General features: G+C 53.3%; 2 protein-coding genes across 4 annotated transcripts in view; one reads left to right on the forward strand and one right to left on the reverse strand.

Moving 5' to 3' along the window:
* Window positions 1-524: 524 nt before the first annotated feature.
* Smim7 (small integral membrane protein 7) lies at window positions 525-6,110 on the reverse strand. Its single transcript, XM_052752488.1, has 5 exons — window positions 6,023-6,110; window positions 5,893-5,934; window positions 5,255-5,307; window positions 1,661-1,751; window positions 525-1,220 (listed from the first exon to the last, which is right to left on the reverse strand). Exons 1-5 carry the CDS (start codon window positions 6,046-6,048, stop codon window positions 1,205-1,207), a joined length of 228 nt encoding a protein of 75 aa, XP_052608448.1. The 5' UTR covers window positions 6,049-6,110; the 3' UTR covers window positions 525-1,204.
* A 144-nt stretch (window positions 6,111-6,254) lies between these two features.
* The window catches only part of Tmem38a (transmembrane protein 38A), a 20,873-nt gene continuing 843 nt past the window's right edge, over window positions 6,255-26,284 (forward strand). Inside the window, exons 1-6 of one of the 3 annotated variants that reach the window (XM_052752487.1) lie at window positions 6,268-7,354; window positions 16,972-17,128; window positions 17,318-17,502; window positions 18,910-18,997; window positions 22,043-22,160; window positions 23,573-23,829. In XM_052752487.1, the coding sequence (XP_052608447.1) occupies window positions 7,231-7,354; window positions 16,972-17,128; window positions 17,318-17,502; window positions 18,910-18,997; window positions 22,043-22,160; window positions 23,573-23,800 (900 nt within the window). In that variant the 5' untranslated portion in view covers window positions 6,268-7,230 and the 3' untranslated portion in view covers window positions 23,801-23,829. Of the gene's footprint in view, window positions 7,355-16,971; window positions 17,129-17,317; window positions 17,503-18,909; window positions 18,998-22,042; window positions 22,161-23,572; window positions 24,927-26,284 lie in introns of those variants that run through there. The other 2 variants (XM_052752486.1, XM_052752485.1) reach the window with 2 other exon arrangements.

Genomic DNA, 26,284 nt, shown 5'->3' on the forward strand with positions numbered 1-26,284 from the left:
GAGAACAGAGGGTACAGAACCATGTCTGGCTCTATAAACCTACAGCCGGAAGTAGCGTGGGACTGCCTCTGTGAAGAAGGTCTCCCACATAAAGGAACCCCAAGGGGCAGGGCCTGTCCCTGCTCTGGGAATGGGGTGGAGTCACCTGGTGCTGCAGCAACCTTGGCAGGTGATCTGGAAGCCTTTGACCCAGAAGAGGTCAAAAGAATCAGAAGAGATCCTGTATCTCTTATAGGCTTTTGGTTTGGGAACGGGCGACGCAGTGAGCAGAAGTTGGTCTGGGGTGGCAGAAGCAGGGTGGAAAGGAGAGTGGCTTCCCACGTTGCTGGTGGACCATCAGAGAATACACCCACGTGATTGGAGACCAGCGGGGAAGGCCCAACTCTTCCAGTTTCAGCACCAGATGATAAGTATTTTGAGTCCCTAGTAATGGGTTTCTCTGCCAATGCAATAAGCCAAATCACTAAGACCAGGTTTAGTCTGAGCTAAGCTCTGCCAACATCACAGCAATAAAGTCACGGTCATTGAGCAATGATGGAGGGGTGGCCCCAAAGTCACTTTATTAATAACCGGCTTGAAGCACAGCAAAGTGTCTGCTAACTTGTTCCAAAGGCCTCTTCTAGAGAAGCCAAACATGTCACCCAGACCCTTTGTGGCTAACAGCTTAGGGTCTAAAGAGGGGCAGGGGACCTGCTCCTTCAAGTCCTGGGGTGACTTCGGCTGCCCCAGGTAGACCCTGTCATAGTGGGGAGCCATTTGGAAGCAAGACTTCACTGGCCCCCGTCAGGTCTACCAGCATGGACCCTGCTGTGCAGAAGAGGCTGCTCACGGTCCCAGCCAGCCCTGCACCAGTGCCTGATCACATCGATTAAGAACAATCCGTACAAATCAAACTACAGCAACCACTGACAAGTCAACCCAACAGCCCAGGACAGGTTTCTGGAGATGCTGGGAGAGGTGGGATGCCAGGACAAGTGAACGATTAGGTGTGTCCTTCTCCTAAGGGAGCATGACCTTGTCCTGGAACCCCGGAGCACAGGTGGAACTGTAGCTGATGAGGGTCAGGTGGCTGGGAAGTGGACATTCTCCACCCAGATGAGTTCGAGCCTTCTGGGAAAGTCTCTGGTTTTCCGGTGAGAAACATTCTTGAAGTCATCAGAAACAGACACGGAGCCTCGACGTCCAGCAGGTGAGCTCTGGGTTCTCAAGAGCCGAACAGTCTGGAAAAGTCCGGGAGGAAAATGGCCATGAGGATGGGAAGTGGCTGCTGTAAAAACCCTAGCACACCGCTGAGTGTGGTGATGCACGCTGGCTATCCTAGCATTCTGGAGGCCAAGCAGCACCACACTCAAGACCGGCCTGGCCCATACAGCAAGGCACTGGCTAGCCTGGGCTACATAGCAAGGCACTATCTCAAACACACTGTTGGGGATTATATATCATGATCATCACCTAGATTCATTTCAAGAGGACTCAGCAGGTAAAGGTGCCTGCTGTCAAGCTTGACAACCTGGGTTGGATTCCCAAGACCCACATAATGGATGAGAGAACTGACTCCCACAGCTGCCCTCTGACCTACACACCTACACACACACACACACACACACACACACACACACACTGTTAAAAGGTCATGAGCACCACGCAGTGCGGGACTCACACAATCATGCAGAGCATCATGAACACATTCCACAGGGCGATGAAGATCCGGAAGTACCTCAGGCTCAGCAAGAACTCCCGGACGTTGTCTCCTGTAAATCCAGACAGCATGGCTCAGAAGGCCGTCACCGGGACCACCAACCCCCAAACCTCTAATTGGTGCTGGAAAGGGCACGTGACTTAAGTCTGTCCAATAAGAGTCTGACCTGGGTCACGGGCTCTAGTTATCAGACCCAGGTTTGCTAGACTGAGAACCTGCCAGCTCTGGGCTGATATGGGGCAGAGGGCAGCATGAGCCCAGGGACCCAGCACCAGACAGCCGTTTTCTCTGTGTAGTTTTGGTGCCTGTCCTGGATCTCACTCTGTAGACCAGGCTGGCCCCGAACTCACAGAGATCCACCTGGCTCTGCCTCCCATGTGCCACCACTGCCCAGCTTATTTAGGTTTTTCAAGACATGGTTTCTCAGTGTGGTATGAGAGGTCCTGGAACTCGCCTGTAGACCAGGCTGGTCTCAAACTCACAGCGACCCGCCTGCCTCTGCCTCCCAAGTGCTGAGACTGGGAGCCACCACCACCATCTGGCTATAATGTTGACTTTTTTTACACAGCAGGGCATGTTCAAGTCAGAGGACAGACTGCAAGGGTCAATGCTCTCCTATGATGGGGGACCTGAGGATTGAACTCATGCTGTCTGGACTGGTAGCAACTGCCTTTGCTGGCTGGGCAATCTCAGCAGCCTCTGTAAACTGGTTTTTGAGACTGGGTCTCACTACAGGGCAGAGGCTAGCTGGGAGCTGCCTGAATTGCCTTCCACCAGCTAAGATCACAGATGCCCATCTCCTGCCCTGATTTTGCAGGATTTTGTTTTGCTTTCCTTTGTTTTGGAGACAGGGTTATCATGTAGCTCAGGCTAGCCTTGAACTCACTCTGTAGCTGAGGATGACCTTGCAGTTCTGATCCTCCTGAATCTTCTCTCTAAGCACTGGGCTGGCAGGTGTGTGCCACCACACTCAACTCAGTTTTCACGTTTCAAATGGGGGAAAAATACCAAAAGCATGTTTTGTGAGACACAAAAATGGCAATCAACCCAGGCATGTTGGCACCTGTCTGTAACTCTAGCACTCACCAGGACTGCCAAGTTTGAGCGTAACCTGGGCTATGTGAGATGTTGCCTCAAAAAAATCAAACAACAAAGTGAGTCTACAGATTGACTTCTAGAACCTTCTTCCAAGTCTGAAGTCAATCACCCTCCTTGTTTCTCCAGAATCGAAATAACTAGTGATTAGGTGATCTATAAGGGTGACCCCAGGGCAGCACCTGTAGGCAGGGGCTATCCGGGAACAGATGGCAAGCAATGCAAAGTTGGAACTGTTGGCAGCCACTTGCCACCCTTGGCCTGTGCACCCACTCCTCTCACTGAGTGCAGGCGTTACCACGGCACCCGCTTAGCAGCCAGCAACACCATCTGTCTGTCTACAGTACCGTCTGTGTATCACACCACTGCGACAGCGACAGGAAAGTACCAGTGAGCAAAGCCCAAATCCTTGTGCCAGGCTGTTGGGGTGGCTCAGTGGCTCAAGGTGCTCAAATGCCAGCCTGGTGACCAGATGTCAACCATAGGAGGGACCCACATAAAAGTAGAAAGGAGAGATTCCAGTTTTCATCTGAGCTCCACACAGGGCCACAGCACTGGTGTGTGTGTGTGTGTGTGTGTGTGTGTGTGTGTGTGTGTGTGTGTGTGTGTGTGTGTGCGCGTGCGTGCACACTTTAAAAAAGAAGAAAGACTGATCTTCCCAAACAGGATGGTCCCAGTGGGCCAGCCCATGGTTCCTCAGTTCAGACACACAAGGAGAACAAGACATGTACACCTGCCCAGAGATGCTCCAGGACATCTGGGACATGTGTCTGTCGAGCCTCTGGGGCAGCTGGTGGGAAGGCCTGGGTGCTGGGGGGAGAAGTGACTGCAAGTGCACCCACAGAGGGAACCCAGCAGCTGGAAAGGTTGGGGGCAGCAAACTTGGCTCCGCCCTCCTGCAAGAGTGCTCTGGCCGGTCCCTGAGCTCTCAGCCGGCGGCACACATCCTCCTGTGTGAACGCATGGCTGGGACGATGGGCCAGGGCCTGGCTCATGTAAAATGCAGCCACAGAGGTGAGACGGCTTAGTGAGTAAAGGCACATGCTACCAAACCTGGAGCCTGAGTTCAGTCCCTAGCACCCCACTGGAAAAAGACCCGCTATGAGATGTCTTCTGACCTCTGTCCGTGAATCCCACCACACAAATAAATAAATATTTTTAAAGTTATGAAAGCCAGCTGGGCGGTGGTGGCGCACGCCTTTAATCTCAGCACTCAGGAGGCAGAGGCAGGTGGATTTCTGTGAGTTCGAGGCCAGCCTGGGCTACAGAGCGAGATCCAGGACAGCCAGGACTACACAGAGAAACCTTGTCATGAAAAACAAAACGAAACAAAAAATTTACCAAAGACAAAAACAAACAGGCAGCCATGGGGCCTGCGAGACGGCTTGGCGGGAAGAGCGCTCATCACCAAGCCTGACGACCTGAGCGCGATGCCCAGGACCCACATGACAGAGAGAACGGACTTCTGCAGCGGTCCTCTGCATGACAGGACACAAGCGCTCCCTCACACACACAAAAGTAGAATCTTGCTCTTAGGGCACAGGTGCCAGACAGGGCAGGCAGGAGGGGCCGCGGGGAGGACAGCATGCTGCGGGAGGCAGAGGCTCCAGATGCGGTCCGGGGGCCCGTTACTCCACTGCTGTCAACCACAGTCTGACCATTCCTGAGCTTGTGTCCAAACTCCCCGTCACTACAACTCGGATTCGGACCAGCAAAGCGCAGCCCCTGGGCCTGATACAGCCCACGCATGGAGGGAAGGGGAGATGCAGCTTCACAGTGATGGATGGAAGACAGACAAATGGACGCATGAGTAGACGGATGGGTGAATAGGAGGGAGGCTCAATTGGGGTGGGTAGATAGGAGGGTGGGTGGGAGGGTAGGTGGGAAGATGAATGGTGCTTGCCCAGCATGCATCGAACCCTGGGCTCCATTTCTAGCACCTGATAACCAGCAGCAGGGACACGGACCTGTAACCCCAGCACTCAGGACGTACAGGCAGGACCAAAAGCTTGAGGCTACTTTAGGTTACAAGTAAAATCGAGACCAGCCCAGGACACAGGAGATTCTGCCTCCATAAAGAGAAAAAGAAAAGGAAAACCCAGTTTCCAACCCTGACTCTTGCCTCTTGCTCCTACCAACCTCAGGCAATACTCCATCATGACGGCACTGGCCACCGAAAGGGCCTCTGCCACGCCCCGTCAACCTGTGCTTCTGCAGCACCACCCTCCCACGGGGCAGGACCACTTTCTCTTACTCACACCGTCAGAGTGGCCAGCTCAGGGGCTGGCAATACGGTGGACACTCCTGTCACTCCAACACTTCGGAGGCCACTCGTGGCTCCACCAGACCACTCTCAACAACAAAAGGAGACAGGAAAGCGCAGGCTGGTGAAAGCGAACAGGGAGCAGGAACCAGACTGTGCAGGTGTGGAAAGCGGGACAACACGGAAGACATGCTTACCTGTGCTGGGTTCCCTCGATTCCTCCCCGAAGCCTTGGGTGTCCTTCTTTTTCCTATTAAGAACAGCAGATGACACCCACTCGAGTGGAACATAAACACCACTGGGTCTCCTGACCTGGGGCAGTGATATACCCCTCTCAGGGACACTACCAACCAGCCTAGTCTGTCACAACTGGTCATCAGAGGGGCCACTATGGATGCATTCTTGAGGGATGAGCCTGAGGCTCTTTGGCGGTGCAAGCAGGACACCGCAGGTACAGAGGGTGCAGATTTTTTGTTTTAATATTAATTTGTGAGTGAGAGGAATGAGTGTGCCATGCTACGGCACTTGTGTGGAGGTCAAAGGACAACCCACAGGAGTCGGTTCTCCTCTTCTACCACGCAGGCTCCGGGAATCGAACTTAGGTAGTCAGGCTTGGCGCCAAGCGCCTTTACCCGCTGAGCCATCTTCAGGCCTAGAGTACAGATTTAAAGAGTCAAGGGCGGTGCGGAACTGTCAAGGCCTGGGGAGGCAGCACGGAGGCGGGGCCAGAGGGAAGGCTAGAGGGGCGGGGCCCACGCTCGGGGCGGGGCCAGCCGTGACCTAAGGCGTGGGCGGAGCCTGAAGGTGGGGACACCGCCCAGCGCGGCCTACTCACAGTTTAAAGTTGAGAACAGCCCCGGCGTTCATCAGCAGCGTCCTGTGGAGGGATAGTTACGGTCACTATGGCCACCCCCGCCCCGCCCGGCTGTCACTTTCCAGCCTCTGACACCCCTCACTCTCATTACCCAAACAGCAGGATGTCTCCGATCATCCTTACAGCCGAAGCGGGCGCCAGAACCGGAAACGGAAGCTGTGAGGAGGGCGGGAAGAATCGCACAAGGCGACCAATACCGAATCAACATTGACTGGGTTCGCCGAGGGAGGGTGTGGCGTGATGACACCCATGGAGGCGGGGCTTGGGGTGCGCGCGCATGCGCGGTGTTGCGTGCTGAGGCTTATCCCTGCTGTAGCTTCTGCTCCGGCGCTGACTGGGCGGCCGGTTCCGCGTCTACAAGGAAATTGTGCCCTTGACCCCTGAGCCGCCCCGGAGACGGAATGCAGCGTAGTGGGCTCCTTGGATACGGGCGCTACGGATGACTGTACTCTAAAAGGGCCCCTATTGGGCCCCACGGAGGGCTGCGACCCCGGCTCAGAGTGCATAGTGTGTGGGTCAGGGCGTCCCCTTGCCTGGGTTGTACCCCACGGGCCTTCCAGTTCTGACTCGTGTGGTCCCGTGGAGAATGACGGTCCTGATCGGACAGACCTTACAGAACATGAGGCCTGGGCTGGGGTCCACAGAGGGTGGATGGAGGGCCTCCCGAAGGACCTATGGGACCTAATGGGACACCTATGGGTCCCTAACTCAGTGGACCCCATGGGACACCAGGGTCTGGGCTGGAGTCCACAGAAGAGGGTTCTTCCGACTCGTGGAGCCTCTTGGAAAGACAAGATTCTCACCGAACAGACCAAATAGGACATGAGGGTTTGGGTTGAAGTGGCCTTGTGGGAGGCGGGGTTCTGACTTGCACATCCCCTTGAAGTGACGGGATCCTCAAGAATAAAACATGAAATTCTTGGCTGAGGTCTGCGGAGGGCGGGGATCCTGATTGACTGGGATCTTGGGGGTAACAGGGGACCTGATTAGGCTATTCCCACGGAGAAGAGACAGGGTCCTAACAAGGCAGCTGTACAAGGACTGGAGTCCCGCTTGAGTGGGCTGGATGCAGCGTGCAGACCCCTTACTTGGCTGCGCTGAACGGAGCTCTGGCATCCCTGAGGCCCCGCGCCTTGCGCTCTGTGGGGCTGGGCGGCCTCATCGCCCCTCCTCTCCCCGGGGCCGGGCCGGGGCGGTACCTGACAGCGGGGCGGGCTCAGTGGCGGGGGCTCAGACGCCCGGCGGCGGGCGGCGGGACGCACGGGGCGGCCAGGGGCCGGGGAGGCACCGGCCAACGCCATGGACCTGATATCGGCGCTAAGCCTGGGAGAGCTAGCGCTCAGCTTCTCGCGGGTGCCGCTCTTCCCAGTCTTCGACCTCAGCTACTTCATCGTCTCCCTCATTTACCTGAAGTATGAGCCAGGTGAGTAGGGGCTTCCAGGAGAGAGGTTGCCCTTGCCTTGATGATGGAGGCTTGGAGGAGGCAGGGCTGATCCTGGGGCTGGATAGGGGAGGAGGCAGAGTCTTCCCACGCGCGGGCGCGCAGGTGGAGGAGGGAACCCCGGGGATGGAGGAGCTGTGGAAAGGGGGCAGATGGGTGGGAGGGAAGGAGAGGAGAGCGCTTGCTTACTGTAGGGAGGACAGGTGCTGTGGGGGGTGGGGGTGGGGGTGGGAAAAGGCCAGGAGTCAGGTTAGAGCAAAGCTTGGTGAACTTGAACTTGGGCAAGGGGCACTGATGGTGGCGAAGGTTGCAAGCAAGGGTCGTCTTTGCCCGGGCGAGGTCAGATGTTCTGCACATCAGCTGCCATGACCTCCCTTCACGCCCTTGGAGTGACTGCCGAGTGACTATATAAGGACTGGCCGTGCTGGGGGCTGCGATCAGGTTCGGGGAAAGTGACACCGGTGTCCCCTCTGCGCTGCATCTTTTGGCATCCTCTTCTTCCCTCCCTTCCCGTTCGTGGGCTGGGCCAGCTCTGGCCTGGGAGCCTTCCCTCTTAGGGAGCCGAAGCGGTTCCAGGATAGGGCAACTTTAGGTCAGCCTGCTCTCAAGAGTCAAGCCTTGATTAAAAAAGCAATCAATTACTTGTGTTTATGTGTGTGTTGTGGGCATGTGTGGAGGTCAGAGGACGATTTGCAGGAGTCGTTTTTTGCGGTCATCATGTGGGTCCTCCGATGGAACTCTGGTGGTCAAAATTGTGGACAGGCTCCTTCAGCAGCGGAGCCATCTCACTGCTCCCCCGCCCCTCCTCCAACCATTCTGTTTTAATGAGGACAAATGTAGCTCACACCGATAACCCCAAAACTCAGGACGTAGAGGCAGGGGGATAGGAAAGCTAATTCCAGGACAGCCAGGGATACATGGTGAGTTCTTGGCCAGTTCGACTAAGGACTATCTCAAAAATAAATAAATAATGTCTCCCTGGAGTGTTCTATTTTTACACAAGTTCAGTGTAAGCAACTGTGTCGTATTCGTCTCCTGTAGTTTTATTCTACTGAACCTGCAAGTTTGAGGGACAGAATCATTTCCTTCCAAGAAAGTTTAGGACCCTTCGTGGGTGGATATGTAAATTAATTCTTTTGAGGTGACAAAAATAGCCTGCTATGTTTATTAAAAATGAGGGGCCTTCAAGATGGCCCACAAAGTGGAAGGGGGAAAAATCAAGCTTAAAAATAAAAAGTATTCCTGTTAACTTCACAAGGATCCTTTTCCAGAGCTTTCTTAGGTGAATGTGTACACGTGTCCTTACAAGCATAAATACATGCTCTTATGCAAGGGGCTTGGCGTGACTCGTCAGGCATCCTGTTGTGTTTTTCTTGTCTGTGCACCAGCAAGAGTCTGTCTCTCTAAAAGCTGCTCTGGAGAGTCTTGGCTTTGCAAGGCAAAGTTCTCGTTTGTGCTTTTGTTTGGAGAAACTGGGTTTACCATCTGGGGAAGGATTCCTGGTGGCTTCTGTGCAACCCAGCACATCCCCAAGATCCACCATGAGGAGGTGGGAGCCCCCTAGGATGGACTTAGTAAGAAGTGTGCTGAAAATGGGGGGGGGGGTTCAGTATTTTTAACTCTTTTCATTTATTTATCAAGTATGTGTGTGTGTGTGTGTGTGTGTGTGTGTGTGTGTGTGTGTGTGTGCCAGGGTGTGCATGTGGAGGGCAGAGGACAATGACAGCTGTCCTCCTTCCAGTGTGGGATGTGGGGATTGAACTCAAGGCTTGGCAGCAAGTATCTTTACCCAAAGAGCCACTCACTGCCCCCCCCTTTATTTTATTTGCGTTTTAAAATATTTTCAGTTATCATTGTCATCATCAGTGTGTGCACAGACATGCCTCAGAGAGCATGCAGGCAGAGGACAACTTTGTGGAGCAGCTCTTGCCTTACACTTTACATGGGTTCTGGGGACCGAACTCAGGTTGTCACTGGGTAGCAAGTGCTGTTACCTCTGAACCATCTTGCCAACCCCTATTTAATAAAACAGAACAAGGGCTGGGTGGTGGTGGTGCACACCTTTTAGTCTCAGCACTTGGGAGGCAGAGGCAGGTGGATCTCAGTGAGTTTAAGGCCAGCCTGGTCTACAAAGTGAGTTCCAGGACAGCCAGGGCTACACAGAGAAACCCTGTCTCAAATAGCAAAACAAAACAAAAAGCCAAAAGCAAACAAAACAGGGTCCACTGTGTAGCCCAGGCTAGACTCCAACTCAATGACCCTTTCTTCAGCCGCCCCTGTGCTCGAATTCTAGATGTGATCCATGCCCATTCTTGTCTGAATACTTCTGCAGGGGTTCCACAGTAAACCGTCTGTGCTGCAAGTGTGGGGTCAGAATGTTCCAGAAAGTTTTGGTTCTATGCTTTACAACTTCATTGGTTTCTCAACCCTGGCTGCACATCAGATTTCTAGGGTCTTTAAAAGTCCATTTCCACCCGGGCTTGGTGGTGCACACTTTTAATGCCAGCACTTGGGAGGCAGAGGCAGGTGGATCTCTGAGTTTGAGGCCCGACATGATAAAACTTGACCTCAGCCTGGTGCAGTGATGCCCACCTGTTATCCCACCCACTCAAGAAGCAGAGGCAAACTCAAGGCCAGCCTGGACAACTGAGCCAGATCCTGTTTCAAAATAAAGTTGTGTTAAACTTTTTATTATTACATTTTATTTGTTTATTTATTGTGTGTGTGGAGTACTACCATTGCACATGTGTGGAGGTCAGAGGACAAATGTAGGTTTCAGGTCTCTCCTTCGACCATGTGGATCCCAGGGATTGAACTCAGGCTGTCTGTCAACCTGGTGGCAAGTGTTGTTACCTGGTAAGCCATCTTGCTGGCCCTCGGGGGGAAATATATATATATATATATATATATATATATATATATATATATATATATATATAGAGAGAGAGAGAGAGAGAGAGAGAGAGAGTTTTGTTTTTGTTGTTTTATTTTTTTGAGACAGGGTTTCTCTGTGTAGCCCTGGATGTCCTGAAACTCACTCTTTTGACTAGGCTGTCCTAAAATTCAGAAATCCATCTGCCTCTGCCTCTTGAGTGCTGGGCACCACCAAAATTAATTTTTGTTTATTTATTTTGTGTGTACCCAGCATATATGTGGAGGTGAGAAGACAGTTTGTCGACTTGAGGAGCTGTTTCTCTCCTACTATGTGGGTCCCAGGGATCGAACTCAGGTTGTCAGAATTGACAGTAGGAGTCTTTGCCTGCTGAGATATCACCCCAGTCCAAAATAAGAATTTTTAAAGGAATAGCAATGTGGGTAGAACCCCTGCCTAGGACCCCCCTTTGTGGGGCTGGGGGCATGGCTCAGCGGTAGAGCGACAAGCTAGAATCCCCCAATGTGGGGCGGAGAGGTGGCTTGTTGGTAGAGCTCCTCCTGAGCACACAGGAGACCCTGGATTCCATCTCCAGACTCCAAAACCAAATAACCAAATAAACCCAGACCAATTTAATCAAAATATGTGCATGCTTGTATTTCATGCCCATTCCCCCACCCCCACCCCCTGTGTGTGCTTCGTGACATCTGCCTGGTATGACTCCTTCGAAGTTTGGGGAACAGGAGGTAGAGGACTGAAGCAAACTAATATGATTAATACGCAGTGAGCCTGCAAGTCCCAGGGGACTTAGCCTCATACCCAGGTTCCTGTGACTCCCAGAATAATGGATTAGGCTGCGAGAACTACTCTCTTCATCCTTCCCTTAGGAAAGCAAGGTGGCTGGTGAGCTGCCAGGCAACACATACCTGTCATTTCTGCAAACAAGACTGAGCCTTAATGTAGGCCAGCCTGGGCTACATATCAAGCCTCTTTCTCAACCGGTGGCGCACACCAAAGCAGTTCCAGGATAGGGCAACTTCAGGTGAGCCTGCGGACCCAACACTCAGGATAGAAAAGCAAGCAGAGCTCTGTAAGTCTGAGGCCAGCCTGGTCTACATAGTGAGTTCCAGGACAGCCAGAGCTGTATAGTGAGATCTTGTCTTGACACCTCCGCACCCCCCACCACTCCCACCAAACAATAAAAGAAAAAAGATGGTGAGTTATTCGGGAGGCAGAGACTGGGTCCTCAGGACAAACTGGCCCCATATGCACAGACACACACATGTGCACAGACACACGTGTGCACAGACACACACATGTGCACAGACGCACACATGTGCACAGACACACATGTGCACAGACACACACGTGTGCACAGACACACATATGTGTACAGACACACACATATGTGCACAGACACATATGTGCACAGACACACATGTGCACAAAGCCCCTGCATATGCACTGTGTCGTCCCCCTGCCCGTTCAAACATGCATGCTCAATACTCACACATACACACACGAAACAAAAGGGACAAGTGAGGGCATCTGAGGTGGGACCAGTCTGCCTGGACTAACTCAACTGGCAAACTGGCTCCATCGCCTCCACGCGTTTCCCCTTGCCGATCTGTGACTTGGGCTCTGGTAAAATGACCCGGTTGCCCTCTGCTGGCTACTGGCACATAGTCTGTTGATATGGAGATCTGGATTTGGGGCATCTGAGGCATCTGTAAGAAGTGTTTCCATTCATTTGGAAAGCTCTAGAAGAACATGGGGGTACTGGTGTTTTCTGGGCCAGGCTTTCCAGAGAGTTCTTTTGCAAGAAGGCTCAGAGTGCTTAGAGATGCAGGACACTGGGCTGAACCAGAACTGCCCAGAAGAGCTTGATCCACTTAAGGGGATGGGGTTTCTAGGAGGGAGGAACTAAAATAGGTCAGGGCTGCTTGCGAGGACTCACCCCACCCCCACCCCTGTGCTAGGATGACAGGTGTCCCTCACCACACCCTTTGTGCTGCAGATGGAACCCAAGGCTGTGTGCCTCTTAGGAAAGCACTTTACCAACGGAGCTATGCCCTTGCCACCAATCCTCAGTTGTTTGAACTAAGCTGGTCTTATGTAGCTCAGGCTGGACTAAAACTAGCTATGCAGCTAAAGATGACCTCCAACTCCTGATTCTTCTGCCTCCATCTCCCAAGTGCCGGGACTACAGACATGCCCAACAGTAACAGACTCCGTTTTTTTTTTTTTTTTGTAGGTCTCACTATGTAGCCCAGGCTGTCCTCAAACTCATGATCCTCTTGAATCCTGAGTGCTGTGAATCCAGGCCTATGCCACTACGCCTGTTTCCTGTTGTGCGGGTGATAGAATACAGGGCTTCAGGCATGCTAGACCGGTCCTCTGCCCCCTGAACTACAGCCAGGGTTGGTTTGTTTGTTTTGTTTTGTTTTTTAGGCCAGCTTTAGGGTCACAACAAAATTAAGCTGAAAAGTACAAAATTTTGGGACTTTGGCTATGGCTCCTGAGATATGCTACACTAAGCGTGTGCAAGGCCTAGCACCAAAAAAAGACAAAGAGGGCAATTTCTATTTTCCCCACAGACCTCCCCGCCATTAATCTTCAGTATCGGAAGGAGACACTAGGGGATTCTGGACAGGGATCTTCAACCGAGCCACACCCTCAGCCCCTCACTGGGGATTCTAGGCAGGGGCTCCACCCCTGAGCCACGCCCCCATCCCCCCACTGGGGATTCTAGGCGGGGCTCCACCCTGAGCCACGCCCCCAGTCCGTCACTGGGGGATCCTAGGCAGGGCTCCACCCTGACCACGCCCCCAGCCCCTCACTGGGGATTCTAGGCAGGGGCTCCACCCCTGAGCCACGCTCCCAGCCCCTCACTGGGGGATTCTAGGCGGGGCTCCACCCCTGACCACGCCCCCAGCACCTCACTGGGGATTCTAGGCAGGGGCTCCACCCCAGAGCCACGCCCCCAGCCCCTCACTGAGGGATTCTAGGAAGGGCTCCACCCCTGAGCCACGCCCCCAGCCCCTCACTGAGGGATTCTAGGAAGGGCTCCACCCCAGAGCCACGCCCCCAGCCCCACACTGGGGGATTCTAGGCGGGGCTCCACCCCAGAGCCACGCCCCCAGTCCCTCACTGAGGGATTCTAGGAAGGGCTCCACCCCTGAGCCACGCCCTCAGCCCCTCACTGGGAGTCTAGGCAGGGGTGCTACTGCTAGGCTGTTCCTGGAGATCAGGTGGGTGGATTTAAGACTAGTGTGTGAAATTTCCACCCTGCAGATATTTCAGTTTCATTCTAGGCCCAGGAATATCTCTGGCATAATTGCTAAGGGCTAAGCCATTTCTTTTAGTCCTGGTAGGCAACCTTTGATAGAGCCAGGGAGGCTGGGCTTCTCCAGGTTCTGAGTGACTGAAGCCTGTCATCTCAGCAGTGGAGAGGCTGAGGCAGGAGGATGACAAATTAAAGGCTAGCCTGGATTAGAGTGAGGCGCCATGTCAAAATAAATACAAAAACAGGGCTGGAGCAGTGGCTCAGCAGTTAGGCGTACTGGCTGCTCTTGCTAAGGATCCAGGGTCCCTCCCAACCATCTGTGACTCCAGCTCCAAGGGATCTCACGCCCTCTTCAGGCCTCGGCAGGTACTGCACCGTGTGGTGCGCAGACAGACACACATGCAGGCAAACACTCTTACATATAAAATAAATCTTTTAAAAACAAATAAAGATAACGGGGTGAACCATTACATCTTGAGAGCTATATAAACTCATCCCTCTGCCTTTTGACAACCAAAGAAAGCGGCTAGCTGGAGGCTGGTGGCAGACACTTGCTCAGGCCGGAAGGGGACACGGGACTTTCTAGAGGAGGTACTAATGAAGCCAAGCCTGTTGCTTGCTTGCCATGGTGTGGTACACTGAAATCCCAGCCCCTCCCCTTCAGCACTGTCTCTGGGGTGGTCCCAAAGGGCACCAGAAACACCCTGGAATCAGACTGCCCCTGGCAGCTATTTTTAGAAGCACATGCGAGTGTCTGTTTCTGCAGGCAGGAGGGAGCGCTTCAGCAGCCGTGGCCCTGTGGACTTACCAGCTGCTCCTGGGATCACTGCTCGGGGAAGCAGTGCTTTAAATAGATGTTCTTTCCCCTCCCTCCCTCCCCCTCCTCTCTCCTCCCCTTCCCTCTCCCTCCTCCTTTCCCTCCTCTCTTTGTGTCCCAAGTAGCTGAGATTATAAGTACATAGCGGGGCACTTGACAAGGCTGGTTGTTTTGTGTGTTCTTTAGAGTACATGGATGTGTGTGTTGGCGTGCATGCACTCACACTTGTTGCATACATGACCCACAGAACAAGGTGCGGGAGTCGGCTCATTCCTCCCACCATGTGTGTCCCGTAATCCAGCTCAGGACTGAGGCCGGTTCCTGCTGAGCCACCTCACAGCGTCTGGGTCTCATGGGTTCTAAGGATCTGAATTCCAGTCCTCACACTTGCACAGCATCTCCCCTGCCCTGGTTGCTATTTGAGGCCATTAGTAAAAGACTGCATCATTTACCTTGCCATGTCCACACTGAGTGGCGTTATCTGAGGGTTGTATTTCTTTGTTTTGAACTTATTTACTATATATGTGTATGTGTTTGTGCGTGTGTGGGGAGAGCACGTGCCGTAGGAGGTAAGTGTAGGTCCAATGGCAACTGGGAAGTCGGTTCTCTACCGTGGGGGTTCTGGGGATTGAACTCAGGTCATCAGGCTTGGAGGCAATTGATCTACACAGAGCCGTCTCACTGTCTGAGTTCCGCTGTGCTAACAATACACAGATCTTTTTACTGATGAAGAGAAAAGAGGTTTGGGGGCCAAGGCTGTGGCTCAGTGGGAAGCCCTGTGTAGCAGGAATCTTTTAAAGAGACTTTATTAATAAAAAAAAAAACCCGGAGCCAAGTATTGGGGTGAACACTGGAAGATCAGAGAGACAGAACAAGCCACAGCTAACCTCACCTGGCCAACTTCTCAGCTGGTCTTGTTTCCTCAGCCTGGAAGCCTCTGTGTCCTCATCTCCGAATGGTTCTCAGCTGAAATGTGCTGCTCAAAACCTAAAAGCTTAACCAGCCAAATGCTTAACCAGCCAAATGCTTCTAGTTCCTGGTCCTCACGCCTTATATATCTTTCTGCCTTCTACCATCACTCCCTGGGATTAAAGGCATGTGTCACCATGCCTGGCTGTTTCCAATGTGGCCTTGAACTCACAGAGATCCAGAGGGATTTCTGCCTCTGGAATGCTAGGATTAAAGGTGTGAGTGCCACCATTTTCTAGTCTTTGTATCTAGTGGCTGTTCTGTCTCTGACCCCAGATAAGTTTATTAGGGTGCACAATATTTTGGGGAACACAATACCACCACAGCCCTGGGCTCCACCCCAGCCCTGGAGGAAACTAAAGGTTGGATTGGCTCAGGTCTGCAGCCTGAAAGTTTAGAAGGGGAATTTCCCTGTTTGGTCTTGTGGGACACACCAGTGCAGTAGACACTCACGGGAAAAGCAGAGTGGTAAAGACCAGCAGCCACCAATTCAGGGCCACCCTGGCCAGGGTTCCTTTGTTTTTCAATCTTTGAGACAGGGTCTCATGTACTCCAGGCTAGCCTAGATGTCCCCTGTAGTGAGGGATAACCTTAAACTTACAATTCTCCTGCATCAACCACAATGAGTTTATGTGGTGCTATGGGTGGAACCCAGGGCTTCCAGCACGCTAGGCAGGTGCTTACTCATGGGGCTACAAGCTCTCTACCAACTCAGTCCCAGCCCCGCTGTGCCTTTAAAACCACATTCTCCCAGGGACAAAACTCCAGCAGGCTACCCTTGGCACCCCCAGACCTAATTACCATGCCCTACACCCACCTCTAATCCTAACACCTTGGGGACCAGTTTCCCAATCTGTGAACTGTGGGGGTCAGATGCATCCAGACAGTAACAAGGGCCCTTGTCAGTGGAGCGTCCAGCTACTGAGTGACAGCTTTGTTCTAAAGATGTTCCCCCTAAATGAAACTGGTCAGAGAGGGAAGGCGCCTCATGATAAACAGGCACACCAGGAGATGCCCAGTGGTGGCTCTGGGGTGTGGCTTTATGACTTGGGGACAATATTAACATAAAGATGGAGCCTAACCATTAACAAAGACTCTGGAGATTTACAAATATTATAATTATTTATTTATTCATTTGTTTACTTATTTGAGACAGGGTTTCTCTGTATAGCCCTGGCTGTCCTGGAACTCACTCTGTAGACCAGGCTGGCCTTGAACTCACAGATCCGCCTAAGTTGTGGCCACCATGCTGGGCTGCTTTTATTTTTGTGTGCTCAGGGAGTCAGGTCTCCCTCCACCACATAAGTCCTGGGATGGAACGCAGCTCATCAGTCTTGGTGACAAGCTCCTTTACCAGCCTAGTGGCCCCTGATGAGACTAAATGAGTTTTTCCTATAAATGCCTCGCCCGGTCTGAGACCTAAGATCGCTTCCTCAGCGGGCACAGGTGAATCGCCACTGCCTCTTCCCGACCTTAGTGGCAGAGCTCACATTCAGCATGCAGCAGGCTTCCGTCCCAGCGCCCGATGAGCACATGGGAAACTCTGGGTTTAATCTTCAGCACCCAGGGGGTTAAAAAGGGCAGCATGCGTGCAGGTATGGCATGCTCCTGTGGTCACCTCTTCCAGTGACCACAGGAATTCGTGTGCCTCGCAGGAGCCGTGGAGCTGTCACGGCGCCACCCTGTGGCGTCCTGGCTGTGTGCCATGTTGCACTGTTTCGGGAGTTACATCCTGGCCGACCTGCTCCTCGGGGAGCCCATCATCGACTACTTCAGCAACAGCTCCAGCATCCTGCTGGCCTCTGCGGTGTGGTAAGCACCTGGAGGCCCCAGAAAGGCTGAGCCTGGGGTCAAGGGGGGACTCCAGCACCAGGGAAGGGGGAGATTGAAGGTGCAAAGACCCCAGTCGCAATCTGCATAGCACCAGCATCCCCACTGCCCTCCTCTGGATTTCCCACTGGGCTGCCCTCCCCCGTGACCATAGGCCTTCTGTCCTCAAAGGTACTTGATTTTCTTCTGTCCCTTGGACCTCTTCTACAAATGCGTCTGCTTCCTGCCTGTGAAACTCATCTTTGTGGCTATGAAGGAGGTGGTGAGGGTCCGAAAGATTGCCGTGGGCATCCATCACGCACACCACCACTACCACCACGGATGGTTCATCATGATCGCCACCGGGTGGGTCAAAGGTAAGCAGAATGATGACGAGGAAGATAAAAAAAAAAAAAAAAAAAATCACCACAGGGGTCCAATGAGATGGCTCAGTGGGTAAAGGAGCTTGCGGCAAAAGTCTGGTGACCTAAGTTTGATCCCTGCGGCCCACACAGGAGAGAACCGATTCCCACAAGTTGTTCAATGCCCACCACATGGACACCATACACACCATTCACAATAACGGTGAATGATAATAGGGGCCGGCAAGATGGCTTAGCGGGAAAGAGCGCTTGAAGCCAAACCTGATGACCTGAGTTTGATCCCCAGAACCCACATAGTGGAAGGATAGAACCAACTTTTGCAAGTTGTCCTCTGACCTCCACACACACGTGTCCTGGTGTGTACATGCACGAGGACACTCTCCCCACTACCACAAACCGTATAAATAAAATGTAACTTTTTTTTTCAGACAGAGTCTCTCTGTGTAGACCAGGCTAGCCTTGAACTCAGAGATCTTCCTGCCTCTGCCTCCCAAGAGCTGGTTAGAGGTGTACATCACTACACCTAGATAAATGTAACTTTAAAAAATTTGTAGGAGCTGGCAGGATGGCTCCGTAGGTAGCGATGATCACCACCAAATGAGCTGCGTTCAATCTTTGGATCCCACAGGGTGGAAGGAAAGAACTCCATGAGTTGTCCTCTGACCTCTGCATTAGAGCTGTGGCGTGCTGACACCCCCTTACACAAATAAACAGACAAATAGTAAAATTATAAAAAAAAATTATTAATTTTTTTCAATAAATAAGATCACAGCAGCTGGCTGGGCGTGGGGACGGGCTCCTGTCATCCCAGCATTCGTGAGGCTGAGCCAGGGAGGGCTAGGAGTCCCGGGCCAGCCTGGGCAACACAGTGAGACTCAAGACAGTCCCTTGAAGGAGGGGACACATCCAATTGCTTCTTGCTAGTTTGTCCTGACTGTGCTGTGTGAACGTGGGAAGGCTTTGATGCAAGCCTCATTTCCCCACCTGTAATGGATGATCCTCCCCGCCTGTAATGAACAGTCCTCCCCACCTGTAATGGATGGTCCTCCCCACCTGTAATGGATGATCCTCCCCGCCTGTAATGAACAGTCCTCCCCGCCTGTAATGGATGATCCTCCCCGCCTGTAATGGATGATCCTCCCCATCTGTAATGGATGGTCTTCCCCACCTGTAATGGATGGTCCTCCCTGCCTGTAACGGATATTCCCCGTGAAGAGAAGGCCTTTTTTTGTTTTTCCCCGGAGCTGAGGACTGAACCCAGGGCCTTGTGCTTGCTAGACAAGCGCTCTATCACTGAGCTAAGTCCCAACCCCGAGAAGGGCCTTTGTTTCCTTGGGAACTGGCTAGAAGGGAGCTGGGAATGAGGGTGTGCCGCCAGCTCAGCAGTACCCTGCCCCACAGGCTCTGGTGTCGCCCTCCTGTCCAACCTGGAGCAGCTGCTTCGAGGAGTCTGGAAGCCAGAGACCAATGAAATCCTGCACATGTCCTTGTGAGTACCCTGGCCTCTCCCTCCTGGCCTGACCCTGCACTGTTAATCACCTGGAGATACTGCTGGGGTGAGGGCGGGAAGAGCTTCTGCAAAGAAGTGATATGTGACTGGGGTTTTGAAGAGTGAGTAGGAGTTTTCTGGCTACAAAAGACCCTCGTTCCAGAGCCTAGCATTGCTGCCAGTTGCCGGGTTAGAAAAGTGCATGGCCAGGATGCAGAATGTGAGTAGGAAGTGAGGAAATGGAGCAGAGTGGAGGCTGTGGGCAGGCACTCCGTGTGGTGTGGAGGGCCAAGGAAATGGTGGGCAGAGCCACATAACATTCATGCCCCTTGCATTGGACCTAATACATCCTTTTTTCTTTCATTCGCTTATTTGTTCTCTTCTCCATTTTTTTGTGTGTCTGTGGTGTGCATGCATGTGGACATGTGTACGTGTGTGTGAGGGGCACATGTAGAGACCTCGGTTATGCTGGGATCATCCTCAGTTGCTTCCCCACCACATTCTTTGAGGCAGGGTCTCTCAGACAACCCCCCAGTCCTTGACATGCCCAGGCTCGCTGCCCAGCTGGCCGCGGAGTCATCTTCCCAACCCCTATTTCTTTAGCGTTGGGGCGGCAGCCTGCAGGACTCACCTCTCCCCGCCATGCCAGCACCTCTACTCACTGCCCAGGGGTTTTCTTCTCCCATATGCCTCCTTAGCCTTGTGCATGGTGACCTTAGCTTCCAGTACCTGCTGGGCAGATGTAACCCACCGCACTCAAACTCGCAGCCACCAAGATCACATGATTATGTGAGGCGACAGGCGGCCACAACACTCTCCACACCCAGCGTTCAAGGGCTTAGCAGGCCTCCGTGGCTTTTCTTATTGCTGTGACACCATACTTGACAGACAGGAGCAATTCAGGAGCTCGTGGCTTAGGCTTGCAGTTTAGGGGTTCAGTCTGCCACGGCAGGGCAGGCATCAAAGTCCAGCATGAGGCAGCAGTTCATATCCCACCCCCACAGAGGAGTGCCACTCAGCTGGCTTCTCCATATCCAGTCCCAGACAGTGCACTGGGGCCACCCACGCTCTGCAGGGCTCTTCCCCTCTGTTAACGTAACCTAGATAATCCCTCCCAGAGATTTGCCTCTGGGTTGATTTTTTGTTTTTGTTTTTTTGTTTGTTTTTGTTGTTGTTTTTTCGAGACAGGGTTTCTCTGTGTAGTTTTTGTGCCTGTCTTGGATCTTGCTCTGTAGATCAGGCTGGCCTTGAACTCACAGCAATCCGCCTGACTCTGCCTCCTGAGTGCTGGGATTAAAGGCGTGCGCCACCGCAGCCCAGTTTTTTTTTTTTTTTTTTTTTTTTCGAGACAGGGTTTCTTTGTGTAACCCTGACTGTCCTGGAACTCATTCTGTAGACCAGGCTGGCCTCAAACTCAGAGATTCACCTGCCTCTGCCTCTGGAGTGCTAGAATTAAAGGCATGTGCTGCCACTGCCAGGCTGATTTTTAGGTTCTGTCAAATTGACAAGAGTCACCATTACCAATCCAGGCAAAGTGGTGAACTCCTTTAATCCCAGCACTGGGAGGCAGAGGCAGGAGGATCTCTGTGAGTTCCAGCCAGCCAGAGGTACACAGTGAGAACCTGTCTTGGGGAAAAAAAAAAAAAAGATTCACCGTTATCAGGGTCCGTCACCCACACCATCCGTCACCCCAGTACTGGTGTAAGAAGCCAGGTGGGCAGCACACCTGTCAGTCACCCGGTGCTGGTGTAAGAAGCCGGGTGGGCAGCACACCTGTCAGTCACCCGGTGCTGGTGTAAGAAGCCGGGTGGGCAGCACACCTGTCAGTCACCCGGTGCTGGTGTAAGAAGCCGGGTGGGCAGCACACCTGTCAGTCACCCGGTGCTGGTGTAAGAAGCTGGGTGGGCAGCACACCTGTCAGTCACCTGGTGTTGGTGTAAGAAGCCGGGTGGGCAGCACACCTGTCACCCGGTGCTGGTGTCTTAGCTAGTCTACAGATGCCGGCACAAAACACCATGACCACGCCATTCATCTTAGGTTCCAGAGGGCTGAGTCTGTCATGGCGGGAGACCTGGTAACAAGCAGCAGTTGTGGCGGCCAGAGCAGGAGCTCAGGGCACGCATCTTGAATGGCAAGCAAGAAACAGAGGAGGGCGAGGCCCTCAGATCTCAGAGCCAGCCCCAGCACTTCCTCCCCCAAGGCTGCACTTCCTCAACCTCCCCAGACTGCACCACCAAATGGGGATCAGAATGGGGCCATTTTCATTCGAACCACAGCTGGGAAGACAGAGACAGTGTCCCCCGGGCTCCCTGCCAGCCCACCTAGCAACACCGGTAGACTCCAGGTTGGGGGAGTGAGAGACTGCCTCAAAAATAAGGAGAGGTCCTGCGAGATGGCTCAGTGGGTAAAGGAGCTTGCTGCCAAGCCTGATGGTAAGAGTTCAGTCCCTAGGCCCTCCGTGGTGGAAGGAGAAATCAGCTTCCTAAGGTTGCTTACAGGGTGATTGACAGAGGCAGCGAGACACCAGGGTGGGAGCAGGAGAAGGGTGTGGGTCAGGAGGGACAGTAACTCAGCTCCTGTGACAGTCCGACTTTCTGTCAGAAAAGGTGGCCCTCACTTCATAATAAGAGCCCTGGGGACTCAGGAGAGAGAAGCCTTTTATTTTACAACCTTGGGAAGTCAGGGTTCGCCATAGAGAAAAGGCTAAAGTGACCGGCACCCTGATCTGGTCACAGACTTTTTTATTTCCCTGACCGCATGTCACCACCCTGTGAATTCCTCACTGGCTGAGTTCTTGCCCCTAGCATAGCCTCTACCCCAAACTCCCCACCTTCCATCATCCTGAGACCCCCCTAGCTGTTCTCATACGTGAGCTCAGATTGTAACTTCCCAACCCAACATGAACTAAAATGCTCTCTGGCAAGCAGGCACCAGTCGCCTGCTGGGGAAGACAGCCCGGTGCTTCCTGGGCAGCTGCGCCTCTGCTGAGCTTTAAATGCAGCCTAGATTGAGAGTGGACCACATGACCCATGTCTTACCCTCCAGCCCCACCAAGGCCAGCCTGTACGGAGCCGTCCTGTTCACCCTGCAGCAGACCCGCTGGCTCCCCGTGTCCAAGGCCAGCCTCATCTTCGTCTTCACCATGTTCATGGTGTCATGTAAGGTAAGCATGTGACCTCCACGCCCCTGAGATGGGGTGCGGGAACTCGGACACCCCCAGGGTACAGGGTCCACATGAGATAGACAGGAGAAATTCATTGGGAGGTTGAGGGATGAGGGTTGAGGAAGAGAATGGGCCTTGGGGGGTGCTGGTGGCCTGTATGGGAGACCGTGGGACAGGAAGCTGGAAGTCACTGTGAGTGTGACCCGTAGGGTCCACTGTGACTGATCAAACACCCAGAAGGGGCTTGGGCCTTCCCTGTCCTTCCGCAGGGCTGGAGAATGTTGTCCCTAGCTCCCCAAGCATAGAAGGGCCCGCCTTAGGTATAGTCCATCCCTGGAGAAGAACACAGCCTTGGAAAGGGATGAGCCCAGATATGGAGGCTGAGGCAGGAGGATCGACATGAGTTTGAGGCCAGCCTGGGCTATGTAGTGAGTTCCAGGCTAACTAGGGTTACATAGAGACATTCTGTCTCATAAAACCAAAACAACCCCCCTACCTCACTCCGGGCCCTGTGGCAGGGAAATGGGCCCAGGATCAGGAGTTCAAGGTCATCTTCAGCTACACAGCAAGTTTGGGACCAGCCTGGGCTACGTAAGACCCTGTGTCAAAATATAACACAAACTAGGCCGGGCGGTGGTGGCGCACGCCTTTAATCCCAGCACTCGGGAGGCAGAGCCAGGCGGATCTCTGTGAGTTCGAGGCCAGCCTGGGCTACCAAGTGAGTTCCAGGACAGGCGCAAAGCTACACAGAGAAACCCTGTCTCGAAAAACCAAAAAAAAAAAAAAAAAAAAGAAAAAAAAATATAACACAAACTAAAAGCAAGCAAGCAAACAAGTGTGGAGAGAGGATGGAAGAGAAAAGAGGGCAGAGTGTGAGGGGAAGAAGGGAGGGAGAGAAGATGAAATCATTGTTCAGAGTTCTGGAGGGTGATGGCCAGGACGGTGGGGGTGGGGTACGGTGGGGGTGGGGTACGGTGGGGGTGGGGTATGGTGGGGTGGGGTACGGTGGCAGCAGGGATGGGATTCTGCGAGGGACTCTTCCCAGCTTCAGATGATTGACACCCTCTATAGTCCCACTTGATGGAATGAGATACCTATCTCTTATGGCCCTGCATGGCTATACAGTAAGTAGGAGGCTAGCCTGGGCTACAATGATACTCTGACTCAACAACAACAAAATGTAACACCCAAGTGCAGGTGTTGGGAGGTCCTGTTGGGGTGGGTGACCACTGGTCCCAGCATCCCTGGACTATCCAGGCTTGGACACCCTGGGAGTCGGGTCTCTCTAGACTCCAGGAAGGGGGCTCATGAGCTTGGAGGTGTGGGAAGCAGAGGGCTGGGGCTGGCCCGCTCCTTTCTCATGGCTCCTTTGCTCTCTCCCCCATCACTGTGTTTCTTGGGCTCCCCTTCAGGTGTTCCTGACGGCCACACACTCCCACAGTTCTCCATTTGATGTCCTGGAAGGCTACATCTGCCCAGTGCTGTTTGGGGCAGCTTGGGGAGGTGACCATCACCATGACAACCATGGAGCACCACATGGCGGCGGCGGGCTGGGCACCCAGCACTCGGGCCTGCCTGCCAAGGCCAGGGAGGAGCTGAGCGAAGGCTCCAGGAAGAAGAAGACCAAGAAGGCAGATTAGGGGTGGACCCAGGCATCCACGGGAGAAGGGTATGGACTCAGGGAACCTCAGAACTTAGGGGCATCCAGGGCTCAGAGTTCCCCTCCACCAGCCTCAATTTCCCTATCTGCAGTTTGGAGTCATCAACCACTCCCAGGGCTGATGAGGGTGGAGGAGTTGGGTAGCAGTGAGAAGCCCTGCTTTCTGCCAGACCTCTCATGACGTCACAGCCTTCAGGGTCACACATCCTCACAGCACCCACAGCAGAAGCCCTGGCCAGTAGATTCTTGGTTTTCTTTCTTTGTTCTTTCAAATTATATCTTGTAACCAAAAGAATTTAAAGCCACGTTGGAGACTCAGTTACCTGAGTTCCTCTGGAGATCCAGGTGCTGGGGTTCCCATGTCCTATCCCTCCCAGGACTGCCCTAGAATTTTGTGACTCCTTCTGGGCATCTTGGGGTAAATCGCCTCCTTCTCTGAACCTCTAGCTTCCTCTCAGTAGCGCGGAGACCCCGGGTCCTCCTGTGTACACAGGGTAGATGATGTCAGAAGTTTCCTAAGCAGCATGCTGTGGCCAGGGAGCCTGCGTGAAGGGCGGTGGCAGGTGCTTTGTACCTCAGGCTGTTTGTGTTTGGGCCCAGAAGGTCTCACCAGTTACTCAGCTGAGCGGATACATCCAGGGCTGCTAGGAAGCAGAGCTTGAGTTTCCAGCAGCCCACAGGCAAAAGAAGTGTAGCCACCTGCACGCAGGGCAGAGTGTCCAAGAGTCAACCTCCTTGAGTGCTCACTGTTGGGCCCTGGACACATCAGGGGTCCCTCATGCCGGATCAACATTGTTCATTCAGTCATTCAACAAACATATGGTCCACACCTGATCCGTGTACAGTGCTATAATGCTGGAGAGGAGCAGGCCTTGTACAGGGCGAGGGCTGTGGTAGCCAAAGTCACCAGAAGGTCTGGGAGGTGAGTGTGGGGCAAGGCTGGGCTCAGGCTTCTGTGAGTACCCAGTTTGCTGAGAAAGCACCTTCTCAAGGCATTGCCCGGAGGTAGGGGTAGGGCCTGAATCTGGAAGCTCCTGGGTTTCATCCTCTCGGTGTCAATCAAAGCTCAGTGTGAGTGATAAGCCAATAAATGTGGTGCCAGTGAACCAAGCTTGTTTGCTTTATTCAGGCTCAAAATGTAGGGATGCAGTGGGGTCTGTTCCTGGGGATGCTGGGGCCTCCGGGGGTGGGAGGTGGATCGGAAGCACGAGGTGCAGGGTCAAGCACATTCTCAAAGACAGTGGGAAGGTTCACACCTGTCACCCCAGCACGCAGGAAGCTGAGGCAGGAGGATCACCAGTTCCAAGCCAGCCTGAGCTACCTGAGCGACAGCTAAAAGGAAGGAAGGACATGAGGAGGGAGGGAGGGGCGGGGAGGGAAGAGGAGGGCGAGGGGAGGTAGCATTGCCGGTTAGCACTTTCAGGAATGCGCCCAAAGGGGTCCTGGTGGTCCCCGCTTCTCACAGTAGCTGAAATGCGGAGGCAGGAGGAGTCCTCAGCCCTTGGCAGTCCGTGTCAGGATCGCAGAACCTGTGTATAAACCGCAGCGGCTCTGGCCTTGGCTCGGCTCCGAGAGCAGCTGGGGAGATTACAGGGGAGCGGCCTTCCGCCCTCCAGCCCAAGGCGCGGGGATCTCATATTCTGTCCGGACAGACGGGATGGAAATAAAGAGCCTCCCAGACTATTTTGGGAAGGAGGCGTGCTAGCCACTGGCTGGCCTGTGGTCAGGGGTCGCTGCCAAGACCGGCTGCTGTGGTGTCCACGAACAGGTGCCAGAACTCTGACAGCCGGGTCTTAAGTTCAGGTTAATTTTAGCAGGATTCAAGCTTGGTAGCTTCTATTGTCTGATATTGAGAACAGGGTTCTTTATATCATTAGAAAATTCTGTTTAACAGCACTGGAGGAAAAACTTAATGGTAGAGCCCCCCCCCCACTCCCACCCCCACCCCCATCTCCACCCCACCCCCGCCTAGAATCCCCAGTGAGGGGCTGGGGGCGTGGCTCAGGGGTGGAGCCTAGAATCCCCAGTGAGGGGGCTGGGGGCGTGGCTCAAGGTGGAGCCTTGTCTAACATGCACAAGGCCCTGGGCTCCATCTATACCATCATATAGACACTGAAAGATATAAGTTCATACTGTGAAGCACAGTGAAAAACTGATTTGATTTATTGTTGTTTTTGATTGATTGTTTGTTTGTTTCGAGACAGGGTTTCTCTGTGTAGCTTGGCTGTCCTGGATCTCGCTCTGTAGACCAGGCTGGCCTCGAACTCACAGAGACCCACCTGCCTCTACCTCCCGAGTGCTGGGATTAAAGGCGTGAACTACCATGCTCAGTATCTGATTTTTATTTTTTTTAAGAAAGTGCCTCCCTGTGTAGCCCTGGCTAGCCTGGAACTCTGTGTAGACAAGGCTGGCCACGTGTGTAGGACCACTCACTACGCAGACTCCTGTCCAGCCCTCACCGCCT

Source organism: Peromyscus californicus, unplaced genomic scaffold, assembly GCF_007827085.1.
Source record: "Peromyscus californicus insignis strain IS unplaced genomic scaffold, ASM782708v3 Scaffold_23__1_contigs__length_62951481, whole genome shotgun sequence".
Taxonomy (NCBI): Eukaryota; Metazoa; Chordata; class Mammalia; order Rodentia; family Cricetidae; genus Peromyscus; species Peromyscus californicus.